We start from the raw sequence: 15,694 nt of genomic DNA, 5'->3' as shown, positions 1-15,694 counted from the left end.
TGAGCACCTTGCCGGGGTCATCTGACCCCGGTGCTCTTTCCTGCCAAGGCAGGGGGTCGGACTAGATGATCTACCTAGGTCCCTTCCAACTCTAGCTACTATGAAACTATGAAACCTCTGGGTAAGGGAATGGCAGGTGGCCTGGGGAATGGCAGGTAGTAGCACTGGGTGCTAAGGCCATCCCGCAAGTACCACGCAACAGCAGCAGGCACAGCCGGCTCCTCCTCGCCACCCAGGAAGTCCTTGTACTTGTCTGCCTTGGAGCCTGTGAAGGGGCTCAGCATCACACTGTCCAGCTTCTTGGTGCCTGTCCAGCTGCAGGCAGGGCTGCTGGGGTGAGTCCATCCCATGTGCACCACTGCAGGGTCTGGGGTCAGGCCCAGCCCAGGCACTGCTCTCAAGCAGGTAGAAGGGGCCACTAGGCAGGAGCTGTTCCCCCACCTGCACGCTTCGCTTGGCTCCACCACGGGCTAGCACAGACACACACCCAAACCCCTTCCCCACTCCCTTCAACCCCCCAGCTTGGATCCCTCTGCTCAGCAGAGCTCACATCCAGGATGGAGCTGCCACCACCGCGATGCCTCTGTGCTCTTCTTTGTGCATGTCCCTACCTGGGCTTGGAGCCGGTTTTCCTCCCCTCCCTCCCTCAAACCTGGCCTATGCTCTTGGGCTGTCAAGTGAAGCCCATGCCCCAGGCTGGGAAGGCACAGCAGGATCACCCCCTGGCTGGGAGGGGGGCTCTGGGGCCATGTTGAGCCATGAACAGTGGCAAAAAGTCCGGCTGGGTTTCCGTGCCGGTGGGAGAGGGGAAGCAGGGGAGCTTAATCCAACCTCCCCCCCACCTTCACCAGAGGCACTGTCCAGGCCACGGCTGGCCTTGCCCCCTCCCGCTCCAGCAACCAGCAGGGAGAAAAGCCAGCCGTGTCAGTGGGAGAGAGAGGAGGCTGGTAGCATTAACCCCCTCCTGACTTTTTCTGAGGTACTGGCTGGGCTGCCAGCTGGCCACACCCCTAATGCTGAGGACAAGCCTGGTAAGGACTGCTTCCCCCCCAGGAACACCCTGGCTGGGGCCCCTGCAGCTCAGGGTAGGGGCTTAAACCCCTCCCCACTGCTGGCAGCAGAGCCATCCCTAGGGATGTGCATGGCCTGGGGCATAGCAGCCTATGAGGGACCCTGAGGGGTGAATGATCGTGAGCAGCCTGAGCCAGCAGCGCTCAGCAACAAAGCTGGTGGTGCTTGGGAGCGGCAGCGCGTGGTGGTTGCAGTGGGGTGTATATGGCACTGACTTTGGGGCCTCCCCAAAGCACAGGGCCTGGGGTGGTTACCCCGATTTGCCCTCCCCTTGGGACGGACCTGCTGTAGGGCATGGCCATGTCCCCTCCACCCCCCACCTCAGCTTCCCTCTAGCCTTCCAGCTACTGCAGAAGGGAAGGACTCACACTCTAGCACCCCCTGGCTTCTAGCCTGAGCCACTGCAGGCATGTGGCTACATTTCCAGGATCAAAAGTGGATGTCTATTCACTTGCTTGTCAGTTCAATCTATGTAGGTTAGACTAACCTTAAAGACTGAAGCAATTCAGGCTTGGAATTTTGAAAGTCTGTACTTAGCCATAAAGCCCAAAATCGTACTGGCTCTTTACACATACGCTCATACAGAAAGGGTCAGGCTGCAGGTGTTCAAAATGACAGGAAAAAAAAAAAAAAAAACCAGAGACCATCAAGCAATAACTTTTCTTTTCCAGTTAATAAGTCTACTGTCCCCTACATGCAGTTCTGTATTTTATACAGAAGATGTGTGGAATAGTGGTTGGTACAATGTAGAGTTTAACTAATCTGTACTGAAACAAGGATTTCTTTAGGGTTTCAAATGAAAAGCACTAAAACTGTAGTCACAGGAAGTAACAATAATAATAGAAGGTTTCTGAATGCAGCATAGCTTAAGGCAACCACCGGATCTCACTTTCTGCCCAATAGCACTGGCTTAAGTCAGCAATAAGCGCTATGAATGCTTGGTAAAATAGAAAGCCAGTACTGTTCTACCTGTTACTCAAATCCTGAATGAAGACATGGCCAGATATGTAGTACGTTTATAGCAAATAAGAAATAACAAATGAGTACAAAGACTGAGGTAATTTTCATTGGCGACTCAAATGGAGACAAATTCATATCACCATGTTGAAGGGTTTGGGCTCATCATAACAGCACCTATGAACTCAATGAAGGGTGAGAAATGGTGCATTTTTTCAGGATGCTGGTAGACCTATCACAGCCTATAGCTGATTAAGTTACCTCCTCATCCTAGGAGATGATTTTAGCTGCACTCTCCAGGAAAGTTTTGACCAGAATGAACCAGAGCCCCATTCGTCCTCTGCTTGACCAATACAGATGACACTTCAGGCAGTAAGCCTATTCAATGCACTTCTAACTTAGCACAAGGCGGTACACTTCGGTGAAAGTGACCACTAATGGGTTCTTCATGCATCAGCTGAGCGCTACATCACCACAAACCACCTGTTCCTGCTTCACTGCAGCCATACTGCTCCATCAGGACTTAGACCACCACATGTTCTAGTAGAAATTTGACCTTCCTGATTTTACTTGCAGCCCAGCCAGCACTTCAGCCTCCTGCAGGATGCCCACTTTTGGGATTAATGCACATACTTCTAGCAGACCTGGACAGCCCCAAGAAGCTATTTCCTCTCCTGGAAACAGTGGTGGGAATGGGAAAGACATGGGGAAGTTGCCAGCCCTTGACGGATTCCCTGCTGAAATTTTACAAGACCTTCAGGCCCCATCTCAGCCCAGACCTCCCATGCCTCTTCAAGGAAAGCCTCAAAGACAGGATCCCATCAGTCAGGTACCCAAGAAAGCAGATTAGCGTCACTAAGAACAGGTAACTAGTACTATTCCTGTGCATCTAACTTCTGCTTTTTGGTCTGGGTTGGCACCACATTTAATTTTGGATACTTCACCTTGAAACAAGATGTGGACAAGCTTGTGTTACACCAGGCCACCAAGAAGGCACTCTCCAAGATGGAAGATGGAGCTAGTCCTAAATGTGTAACCTTATGAAGGTCACTGGTAGAAGAGGGTTTCTATTTTGTGGATATAAGTGTTTTCATTGCTGACAGTGTTTCATGCTCACCCCAGAGAAGGGCAACACACTTTTGCACTTTCACCTTTTGTTTTTAACATAAAGGTTTGAAAAAGTCTCTCATACACACACTTCTATAGGCCGAAGGGTAAAGCAGCAGCTTCTGATCACTGCCCATCTCTAGCACTATCAGCATTATGTTCATTGTTTCCAACACACACACTCTCTCTCTCTCTCTCTCTCTCTCTCTCTCTCTCTCTATTGGCTGAATGCTAATATCAAACATCTGACCTCTAGTAAGCAAAAGAATGAACAGCTCTCTTGAAAAGCAATGACACTTTATGGAACAATTGAAAGAGTGGGAGACAGAATCTTAGTGCATACTCAAACAGCAATACATTGCTTTGCAGCTGTACTACAAAGAAACATTGCTATAAGATTTGACTTCCCACCTTTCATTTTAGTGAAATGACGACAGAATTATACCAAAAAAAGAAAGCCAGCCTGTTTCTAACAGCCTCCAATATCCACCCCCACTTCTCCCCTCAAAATATAAAAAATTGTTAGCATGTACCCAAGAGCCTCCTTTCATGAACCACCTCTCGTTTGATCCCCTGTAAGTCAGGGGTAACATGGTTCCCCTGCTAGTACCACCCATCCCTTGAAAGGCATCTGCAATGTTCATGCCAGTGAATCACCATTTCATGAAAACTGAGGCTTAGTGTGCTTAATTTGTGTATTTTCCCCAAACACAGAAAATATAAAAGTATTTAAGGTAATAAGTAATCTGGCATGCGAGGAATATGACAGACAAAAGCTGCATTAGTATGTTCACTGTCTAAAGCATCACCATTTGATAGATCTACACAAGTTTCTGCCAACTTCTAAAGTCCATTGTCAAGAATTTAGCACAAATCATGCCTTTCTAGCAATTTTTCAACCTAGCCTACTTGGTTCCAATTTGGCAAGTCAAAATTCTGCACAACAACACGGCATTGTACATGACAGCAAAATAAATTTACACAACCACATTTTGCTAAACACATTAGAACAGCTCCATCATAAATACACATTTAAATTATATTTTAATTAATTTTAATACACTGTCAAAGTTGCAATGAGAACAGTATCTCTGCAAGTCAAACAAGCACCATAAGAGTCACAAAGCCAAAACATCAAAACCCTACTTTTGTACAGAAAATCAGAAGGCAACTTTTTAGGCGATTACCTTCAAACTACCACCTTACCTCTTGGGATAAGAAGGGAATAACTTGTGCACATATAGCATTCAGTCTCTTGACAATTTCTGCCTGTATATATAAAAAAAAAATAAAAGTTAGTTTGATTATATTTATATATATTTTTCAAGTTTCAATGTTATTGCATGACTGCTAGAGAAAGAAAAAGAAAAGTGTGTTTGTGCGTATCTACACACAAATCGTATTGTCTGTAATCATCCACCTGGAATTGTTTATAAGAATAAAAACTTGTTCAGTGACCTCCTTTAACAATACATAATAACTACTGTTAGTCATACGTAGCTCTCACAAAAAATGAGCTTTCTAGTTTTATGAAATCAGAGGGTTTAAAAAAAATGTCTTCAAAAGGAGCAGCATAAACAAACCAGGATAAAGAAAATATTTTTCTCCAACACAGAGAAAAAGGATCATTTCAAATGACATCATCCAACAGTTGGAGAGATATATATAATATTTTCTTTATTCTATATTAAAATACTGTATTTTGGGAGCTAACCTCACTGAACAAATCTATAGTTCTGATACCACTTTTCCTTGCATCACACCGAAGTTAACTGCATTGAAGTCAACTGACTTCAGTGAAATTATGCTGGTTTTAGAGCAGTGTAACTGGAATCAGAATCTGATCATATATGATACTATATTTCCATACAACTGGATTATTTGTTTATATCTAATCTATCATTAAGATCATATATAAAATCTTTCATTAAAATATGCAGGTGTACATATATATATGCCAAACACACACACACACACACACACACACACGCAACCTGCATATCTTAATGAAATATTTTGGAAGACAGCACAAGAATTACAACTGCAGGGACCAAATATAAAGCTATAGGAACTTTCTTTAAATAAATACTACCTAGGGTCAGTTCCTCATTTTATGGAAGGACACAATGCTCTTTTTCTTGCAAAGTCATTACCAGAACGATAGAGACACTGATATTTGTGCAACCTAAGTTTCCTTTTTTTGTCAACATCTATTTCAACATTTGCTATGCACTATTTAAATGACCAACTTTAAATAAGTAAATAAATAAATTAAATTAAATTAAAAAGAAAAAGCATAGATGGAATTGCTAGTAATGCTTAACATCCCAAACAAAACACAAAAATCTATGTGAACAGTACATCACAGTTATACAGCTACATAGTCTGAAGCCATGATACGCTAGAGAATATCCATGTATAACTAACTCTGCCCCCTTGTGCGTGTTATGATACAGTCTAGTCATCCCATTTTCTTTCCCCTCAGATGATACATATCTGCTGGAACATGTGGACTCTTGCATACACACATACACAATTAGTGAAAAAAAACAGTTAGCATGTCTGTATATACACACACACAAACAGTTTTTAATATGCTAATTTAGTGTCCACTGTTCTGATATTTTTATTGACCTTCAACATTTATCTAATCAAGCCTTTTCTGCTTAACCAGAAGCACATCCTCCTGCAATCTGGGAGCTGACAGTTAACTAGAGCTACTTTACCTACGAAGTTGAGTGGTCAACATGTTCTGCAATGTTTTCAGATACTCTATGCTGAATAAATATAGTTTTGATAAAAAACAACTTCTTAACTGTTTGGCATATAAAGAATAGTGTAAAGAAGGTATCTGTCTAAGATTGACAAAAACAGCCTTTGTAAGCTAATATTATAGTGTGAGGAAAAGTAGAGTCAATTATTTACACAGTTTCATAGGTGTTTTTAAATGCAAAAAAGACTCTATTTGCTCAAAATCCAAAGACTGTTCTGCCTGGGCAGACCTCTGCCTCTTGGAGGAGCACTGCCAATTTCAGACAGGTTCTACTGAAGCAGCCTGCAGACTCCAGGCCTTGTTGTGCACTACTTCAAAAGTTCTTTCAACTTGTACAATTTTGGCAATGGTAGATGTTAATGCAATGAACTGGAACTATGTTGCTAGCTAACTGGACAGTTTGTACAGCCCTAAGATGTCTACAGAAGAAAAGCACATTACAGCTTCCTCAGCTAGGAAGGCGCCTTTCTGTGCACCTTAAAAGCATTCAGCAGCGTTACCCAACTCTTCTATAATTTATGAGGTCTTTACGTACCAAGGCCAAGAGGCCTTGCAGTGCCTTTACTTCAGCCCCTGAACACTGCAGGCTACTTTCCAACCCAGGCCCAAATCAACCACATAAGGAAGAATATTCAGGAAATGCTTAACTGCAGATGTTAGAAGCTGAGAACACAACTTGTACCAAACGCAGTGCAAAGGCTCAGTATGTAATTTTAAAAGGCTCATAGATTCATAGATTTTAAGGCCAGAAGGGACTATTATGCTCATCTAGTTTGACCTCCTGTATAACACAGGCCACAGAATCTCACCAAGTCATCTCTAAATCAAGTCCGTAATTTCTAGTTGAGCTAAAACATAACTAGTCGCATAAAAAAACAATTGTATCAAGATTACTTAAAGGCACTCTCCTTAGTTATATAGCTGTGCTAAATTTCAACCTTCAATCTTGGCTGTTTCAGCTATTATTTAAAAAGCTGCAAAAATTATCTCCCCACCCCCTATCCTGCACTCTGCACTCTCCTTGTGGTCAAAAATAATTGAAATGTCAGGCTGAGAAATGTCAGCCTGAAAAATGAAAGTTTCAGAAAGTTATGAGCAATTGAAAACAGGAGGTCAGAGTGCAAATTGTTAGGTAACTTAAAAAAGTAGCTTTCAATGCCACTTCCACAATAATACAATGCACTTTCTTGCTGCTACATCTGAAAATCATATTTCCTTGACTTGTAGAGGCCTTGCTCCTAGAAGAAAGATATCCACAGATGGCTTCAAAAGATGACGAGATGTCTTCTCAGAGGTAATTGTCAACTACAGGAACAGGTTGACAAAAGATTGCAGAACAGAATGAAAGAATAAGCCCTCACTAGAGATTCAAATGTTTTGAGCCACATGATATTCTCAAGATCCTGTTTTTTAAATTTTAATTTATTTATGTATTTTTATTTTTAATTTTACTCAAACACCATGTTAATATGCATGAAGTCCTTTTAGGTCTTGTCACACCAAAAAGCACTAGTCTTCCCTTAAAGCAACAGCTACCTCGAAGACGACTGCAGGTTTTGACTGGAAGAACGTAACCAGTAACTGGCACTACAATAGCTTTTGTAGACACTAGTGTATGAACAGGGGCAAAAAAGGATCCTTCATTAAAGAACAAGCCAAAAATATTAGTACTTTGGCATTCTTATACTCACAAGGCAGATTAGCAAATTGTTTCTTCTATCACTTGTATTGTTTTAAACTTCATGCGAAGCCAACAAAAAAAAAAGGGGGGAGGGACTTGGAGAATAACAGTGCTCTGCAAACAAAGTCTTGATCATGGAGTTACAATATCGCTAGGGCAAGGTCTGCATATCACTGAAGACTACATACAACCCAACTGGCAGACATGGAAACAAAGCATCATGGGGAACAATGCTAGCCAAGACATTAAAAATATTATCTATTGATATTTTATGTACATTTTCTTTCAAAGAGGCCTAAAACAACATCGAACCTCCTCTTTTCCATGAATCAACCTGCCTGCTTTGGCATAGCCCTGCAGTAAATCTCACTGCTCTTAAAAAATATGCAAATTGGTAATTACTATTGCCTAAATATGCTTTAGTCTTTAAGACACCATCAAGTCCTGCCTGCTGCCTGACATCAGGCTGGTGCGGTTAGCCATCTTTCTCTAGATATGCGTTGGAAGCCATAGTCAAGTTATTGATCTAGCATAAGCAAAGTTACAGTAAATAAGAATGGTTTCCAGTGTGAAAAAAGGGCAGAAAAAAGTTGAGAGCGAAAATGAACGTGCCCCGGAAACGAGGGTTGAGTGGCCTACTGAATTTGCTATTATTACTCAAGCCAGGATAGACACTTCAGCATTCAAGTATGCCTGTGCATGTTTGAGTTAAATTTATCACATCAATATTTTCAAATACAAAAATTTATTTCCTTGATCTGATAAAAGGCCAATCTCAATTTAAAACTATTAAGAAAGATGGACAGTGGGACAAGTGCTGATATTCAAGAGGGTTAGGGGGATGTTAGATTGGGTTCAAAATGGCTATGTGATCCAGGGTAAATCAGGATGGGGGACAGAATGACAGTGTAAGCAGGTTTAGGGTCATATAGGGGGTCTGTGAGCGTGGTCAATGGGATTGGGGATACAGGCAGGACCTGCAGAGATCTGGGAGGGTTTGGTGAAATCAGGGGTTTGCAGGATCTACAATGGGGTTCTGGGGGACCAGGGGATTTTTAGTCCCCCAACTTCCCCCACCCAGCAAACATACCTCCCATCCCTCCTGCCCTTCTCCCCATTGATTCCTACTTGCTCAGTCAGCTTTGTCAGCAATGAATGGTAATAAAATTGGTGGCACCTGGAGCAATGTGCAGGATGAAATGGTTAGGGGTGGCTGGTTGGTTCTGGTCCCTCATATAAGACTCTTATGCATTAGACCCTTTTAGTGCCTTTGAAAATCTTGTCCAAATAACCTTTCTGCCTAAGTTGGGCAAGTCAAATCAGGGTCCATTTTTATGAGAAGCTTTCACATCCTAGTTCATGGTTTAGATTACACCTCCCTATCTCCCCTAAATTTTTCATGAACTATTAAGTCAGCCATCGTCTCAACTTTTAACCATCACAAAACCTAAAAATACTTTGGATCTGTAGATAATTCAAGTTAGGCTCTAGGAACTGAAACCCTACATCAACTCAAGTAGTCAAAGTTTGAAGGAGCTTATATTAGGATTCTGGTTTCGGAACCTTTATAATAGACTATTTATATCGAAACTATCTAAAGCAGTAGTTCTCAACCTTTTTTGTATCTGGACCCATGTGTTAACTTTGATGGCCAGCAAGTCTCAACCCAGTGCCCCGAACTCCTGACCCACTGCTCCCCAGCCCTAGGTCCCAGCCCTTGGGGGAGGGGGGGGATGGAGAGCCCCAAGCAGCCCCTTGCAAGGTGGAACTCTGCCAGCCTGCAAGAGAAAAGACAGTTTCCACATTTTTCTCCTATAAAAGAATTCATTTTTAAAGTTGATCCATTTTAAAAAGTTTGTTCACAACCCTTTCACATATTCTTGTGACCCACTTTTGGGTTGCGACCCATGGGTTGAGAAATGCTGATCTAAAGCATCACCTGACACACAGATTTTCACCTTTAGCATCAACCAAGAATTTACAGTAAATAACTTGGCTGAGCTATGTGTACACCCAAAGCATGCAACAACCTGCCAGCTGCTAAATCAGATGATCAGAAAAGGAAGAGTCACTCAGTCTGAGAATTTCTTTCTATCCTTAAAATAAATAAATAAATGAAGCACAGGTTTCCCAACAAATCCTTTTTAATTTGATATTCAAGCACTTAACTGAAAAGTATTTTTAAGCAAAAAATCTCTCTTTTTTTAGCTATGCTTTTAAAAGCATAAACTCTTCAACAGTGTGAGCTATCTTCATAGACCAGTGAGATTACCAATTGCACCGAAGTACTATTATTCATACAAAAGTGGGTCTTAGGTCATCATGCATTTATTTTGGTTAAATGGAGAGAAAAAAATGGAAGGTTCACAGTTATGACATTAACATTGTTATAACCACCCAGAAGTACACTTCAGTCCTTTACATTAGCATCCCAAAAAACTCCATCATACATGAACACCACACACTTTCTGTTTCTTTTTTGCTGGAATATGAAAGAAGTGTTAAAATGAAGTGGGTAAAAAAAAATCTAAAACACACTGGCTGTACTCAAGTAATAAATGTAGTTATAAAGTATTTTCTCTTGGATACCTCCCAAGCAATCCTTTAGACCACAAGTTCTCAATCCCTGGGCTGTAGCAGGTCGGCTGCCAGTCCACAGCACAGTCGGCTGCCGGACCAGAAGTGGACGCAGACTGGCAAACCGCGGCCCCCCAGAGCCAAGCGGAGAGGCTGTGGCTCCTTTCGCAGGGCCCGGCCCACCAACCGCACCTGGGGGGTGGGGGGTATTTTCACCTGTCTTCCAGCCAGAAATTCCAGCTATGGTCAGCTGCAACTGCTGGGCCAAGGTTTGCTGGGCCACAGCCACTTCTGGGCCATGGTTTGCCAGGCTGCAACATAAAAACTTTAGGAACCCCTGCTTTATACAATCAGGTATGAAATAAGGACAGTTTTGGTATGTCTGTTTGTTCCAGCATTCGATAAAAAGTGCTATCCTTTGGATGCCAGGCCTGTTGGGTTTCTTATTATGCCACACCAGGCAAAGGTACCAGTAAGAGGAAGTTAGTATCTTAGCAGTATCAGTAAAGCCTGCTTTTTCATTAAACACATGCAAATTCCTACCCTACCCTTCCTTACCAGATAATCAAAACTCAAAACAAAATCCTAAACAAACCATCTCACTAAATTTTATGAAAAAAAGTATATTGATTGCAATTTTTTAAACCTGCTTTTTAAAACTAGCCAATGTGTTTCAGGTCTGGTTTCCCCCTTTAGATGTTTTGCTAATGGATTTTTTTTACATGATCAACCTAATTGGCAGTAGAAGGAAAAAGTATGATTTCATAAAATTAAGGAGCCAATTCCTCGCATTGAATGCTAAAGTTGCCTCGGAAACACTGCTGCTTCCACGGTCATCTAATTTTGCTTCTTTTGTCCCATGGGAACAAGCTTTTGAGAGGCAACGTTTATTTACAGGCCTTTCCACTGGGCCTCAGTTATCGGCCAATAATACCGTGGACACACACTTCTAATGGTCTATGTTTTGAAACCGAGTCTAATCTAATGGCGCAGCGCCCAAACTCCTTTTCCAGCATAGCCATTAAAGGATGTAGGTTATTGCTGTTGTCACCATTGATATTTGTCATTGTAATGTAATTAGGGCCCTAAAATGATGCATTACAGCCCTTGGCACAGCTTCTATTAAAATCTTTTCTTCTGCTCACTGAACTGCGACCTGCTTTCTGATGAATAACAGACAGACAGCTTTAGGGTGAGGAGCAGATTCATCAAAGAAGTATTTTTCAGCTTTGGAAATAAAAAAAAAAGGGCAACCCAAGAAGAAAAGCACAAGAAAAAAGCCACATAGCACATTTGAATTTCATCTGACCACTTGAAATTCTGATTGCTTCTGATGAATCTTTCTTAGGACAATATATTCCCAGCCTGCGAATCACATGGTTAATCAGGGTTCTAATCTGCTATCCATCAGCCTATGCCAGGACTGTAACTTCCAATCAAATTTATAGGTTATGTGGGTCACGCATCCCTGAACAACTACATTCATGGATATCCCATTTAAACAGGCACAGATTCTGAAATGCTGTTGTTAAGGTTACTGAATGTTATAATACTATTCAAAGCTTTATGAAAGCTCCTGATAAACAGCTGCTAAATTATTGTCTATGGATGCAGCATGATGTTCCAAAATACCATTAATGGCCCAATAAAATGGCGATTGTTCATGCCAAAATATTAGAAAAAAGAGACAGTTTTTGCTGCCATAGTTTGTCAAATACGTTAACACACACCGAGACTTGTATTACTTCCTTCCGCAGACACAAAAGATGTTCGCTTCTTGCATAAAAATGTATCAATATTAAACCTGATTTACAACCCCCCCCACAAAAAAATCCCTCCTTTGATGTAAGTTTGTATCCTTTAGGAGATACCAGAAAATAAACTATTTAAAATATTTTAAATGATTTTGAGATTTACTATATCTGTGGGTATCCATTAAAAAGGTTTTTTTGTTTTAAGTGAGCGTCAACTTTTACCAATGACAACGTACTTTTCTGCTGCGTTTGTTACCCCTACACAGAGGCACTGTAACTAGAGCACCATGCTCAAGTGTTACCCAAACAAAAAGAACAAAGACTTATGTCAGGCAATATTTCCCCACCAACACACACAACTGTACGGCCTGGAATCAGAAAGTCAGCCCTTGTAAGTAAAGCATTTGGAGAGAGGTTTTTTCTTAAAGACATTAAGTCAGCTAAAGACAAAGACAGAGCTTTTTAGCATACATTTTTCAATAGCATCTTAGGTGATTTAGGAACCTCAAGCCAGTTTTTAGAGGCCGGAGGCTTTTAAGAACCTGCACCCTATGGACTTCTCATAAGCCTTGGACTCTCAAGTCACTTAACAAATTTTTACCTTTAAAAGACTTGGCTTTAACAGGACATAAATATGTGATGAAAAGCTTGGAATGCGATTAAGTACTTTGATAAACAGGAAAAAATAAGCATGCGTCTATATGTTTTGCTCAATTAGGGCCTAAAATAGAAACAAAGTGCCATATCCAGTCTACCTAATAATCATTTAAGACACATGGAATTCAGAATCAATCTGTAGCTTAAAATAATGTAATTGGTGTTCCTTTATAGAGCAAAAAAAGCAAAATTGGGATTTTATTTATAGCACATAACCACCAGAAAAAATATTTCTACTGTTTCATAAGGTTACATAGTTATTACAATTATAAAAAATTGTTGGTAAAGAATTACCACTGGCGGCTGTAGGTCTGTCATTGGAATGGAAACAAAACCACTATATATGTAATGTTGAAATAAAACAGAATAATAAAACACTATTGGGAAACCCATTTCAGCAGCCAGTGGGAAAAAATATATGCAATTACACTTTCAGAAAAAAATAAATAAATCCAGAACAATAGTTATTCCAGGTTTAATTTGTTTTACACTGTGCAGCCTTTGCCAAAACAAAAACCAACAATCCAGTTTATTAAGTCCTTACCAAGAAAACATGAACACATCCATAATATGTAAAGCAGCATTTCACAAATTAGTGACAAAAAAAATACTATATTATAGGACACTAATTATAGTATTTCACAGAAAATTAATAGGGAAGAGTGCATTTTGTTTGAAAATCGAAGACTGAGCTGTCCTGAAATGCTTACCTCAGTTCCACAGAATTGTGGAAAATTTTAAATATAAAATTTATCCTCAGCAGAGGCGAGAAACTGAGCCAAAAAGCATCTAATCTTAAAGTCAAATAATAAAAGAATGAAAGAATTCTCCCATTGGGAAATTATTATATAGAATATAGCTTCTTCACAAAGCCAAGTCCTCAAGTTCAGGAGGTCTGATTTTTAATTCTCCGCAAACTGGAACGCATGGAAGGGTTTAATACAAGTGTGACCATCAGACTCTGCCAAATAAACATGGATACATTATCCATCTCACTCTTCTTATCAGCTTTCATTATAAACATCCCAAATAAGCTCATAAAGTACTGTAAACTCGATACTTACACTTTTATAAATTAGCTTAGATGCTTATTTTGCACAAAAATACTGCATACGGCAACGTAAGCAATAAATTGGAGTGGCAGAATTTTCAGAATCAATTTACTAATGTACCTACAGCTCTCTCAGCTGCTGAGGCAAACTGATAAGACAAGGCTTTTATTTAATGTGTCTGGAACCACGTGGAAATCAATTTAGTAAGAAAAGTATATACTGAATCACTCATGATTAAGGGAATAAAAAGCACATCAAATGAGTTGACATACAGACACTAGTCAGGCCAGTCACTTGAAGGAAATCAACTATTTTTGTTAACATCTACAAGTGTGGTGGAAGGTGGGGGGAAAGAGAAGCAAATAGGACAAGGAAAGGTGAAGAAAGAAAGAGAAAGAAAATCAACATGGACATTCACATCAGGCATAAACCAGATAATGGACTAAGTTCAGCTGGGATTTATACTATCATACACAATTACAGAGCATCTTAGAGGAAAAGAATCCTGCAAATGAAACATCAGGATGGCAGAAAGTGGTTGCAATTTCCCTTCCACTAAAGTGGAAGAACAAGCTTGCCCAAAAAGTAGGCAGTAATGGGTAGATGGGGCCACAGCTGAGGGATGGACTATTTCAGCACAGCCATTAGAAGAGCTCTTACATGCTCTCAGAAGGAATTGCCCTGGCTCTCATAGCAGAAATCCTAAGTGCATTCATAGCAACACCCTTGTTCTTCCACTAAATTCCCTTGTTAGTGCAATGCAGCTTGCTAATACAGTTATAGGGACAAGTAATTTCCACTTCTTCCTGCCAACTCCAGTAATCTGTCGTGATATTTTAAAAACTGCCCGTTCTTAAAATATATTCAGTTCTTGTACTACACTGTACTGAATTCAGTTTGCTGCCTCAGCCTTGGGATTGTACTTACACCATTATTTCACACTTTAATCCTTACCTTTGCAGTAAGGATTAAAAACACACACTTGACCCATAATCTTAGCTTTTGATTCTTTCCCCTGCCATATGCAATAAGATTTTGACTGCAACCATTTTACCCCTAATGGAGATAACAAAATGAGGCAATCTGTACCCTTCTTTACAACTGCATTTATAGCATTTTTACTGTGTGGTAAATGTGCCGTAAGGTACACAGCTTTAATTTAATTGGATCCATTTAAGTACTCCATTCATTTATGCAAACTGTTCATACTCTGTATTTTTGCAATGTTGTGAAGAGAGAGAGAGAGAGAGAGAGAGACTCTGGTGGGACTCAAACCTACAACCTGATTGCCTCAACCTCCTTTGATCTAGGAGTACAATGAGCAGAGACTCAGACATGAATTACTTTGGAGTAGAAAGGAAATACAGTAGAAAGCTTCTCAAAAATCCACACGTGTATTTACCCGTTCCATATCGTCTAGGTCCTAAATTTAAACCTACCAGAGACTGCACAAATAACCTCACACACAACCAGATCCCCTTATGGGACTGCTACCAGAATCGACTACTGTAAATATTTTCCCTTAATTGATTCTTTCAATGTTTACACCTGGTCTTACTTGGTGCTGTCAACCCATCCACATTAATATTCAGTGTTTTCTTTTAAAATACAAAAAAGGGAAGATTCTAATGCAGCTGTGCACCCATTATCCTAAACACATTAACTGTACTATGGTTACAGTACTCAGATACCGCTCCGAATGTTAAGAATGATTGAGAGGCTGATACATTATCAAGGTTGAGAACTATGAGAATTGTACCAAACTTCCAATTACTCAGACAAGGTCAAATCATTTCAATCTTGAAGTCTGCAAAAAACAATGCAACAAATGTTATCACCTTGTACTCTGCTCTTGCCTTCCCAGACAAAAAACCAAAATAAACACCACTTTCTTCAGCAAACACAACTTCAGCTTTCAACAAATGAAACGGAGCTAATTAATTAACCTTATTCACAAGGAAGCCAAGGTCCCACAAGATTTAATAGCACAAGTACTGGGAGTATTTAATATACACATTATAAAGAAATTCAATTTGCACCCAAAGTAAATGAAAACAGAGCTCAT

At 40.5% G+C, this 15,694-nt stretch overlaps 1 protein-coding gene across 6 annotated transcripts in view; it reads right to left on the bottom strand.

The window, feature by feature from the left end:
• The window catches only part of TLE4 (transducin like enhancer of split 4), a 134,463-nt gene that overhangs the window by 91,355 nt on the left and 27,414 nt on the right, over nt 1-15,694 (bottom strand). For all 6 annotated transcript variants that reach the window (XM_019555098.1, XM_019555103.1, XM_019555100.1 and 3 more), the window contains exon 5: nt 4,342-4,404. In XM_019555098.1, the coding sequence (XP_019410643.1) occupies nt 4,342-4,404 (63 nt within the window). The remainder of the gene's footprint in view (nt 1-4,341; nt 4,405-15,694) is intronic.

Source organism: Crocodylus porosus, unplaced genomic scaffold, assembly GCF_001723895.1.
Source record: "Crocodylus porosus isolate Cpor-Errol unplaced genomic scaffold, CroPor_comp1, whole genome shotgun sequence".
Lineage (NCBI taxonomy): Eukaryota > Metazoa > Chordata > Crocodylia > Crocodylidae > Crocodylus > Crocodylus porosus.
Note: the sequence above shows the minus strand (reverse complement) of the source record. Positions and strands in the feature narration are given on the sequence as shown.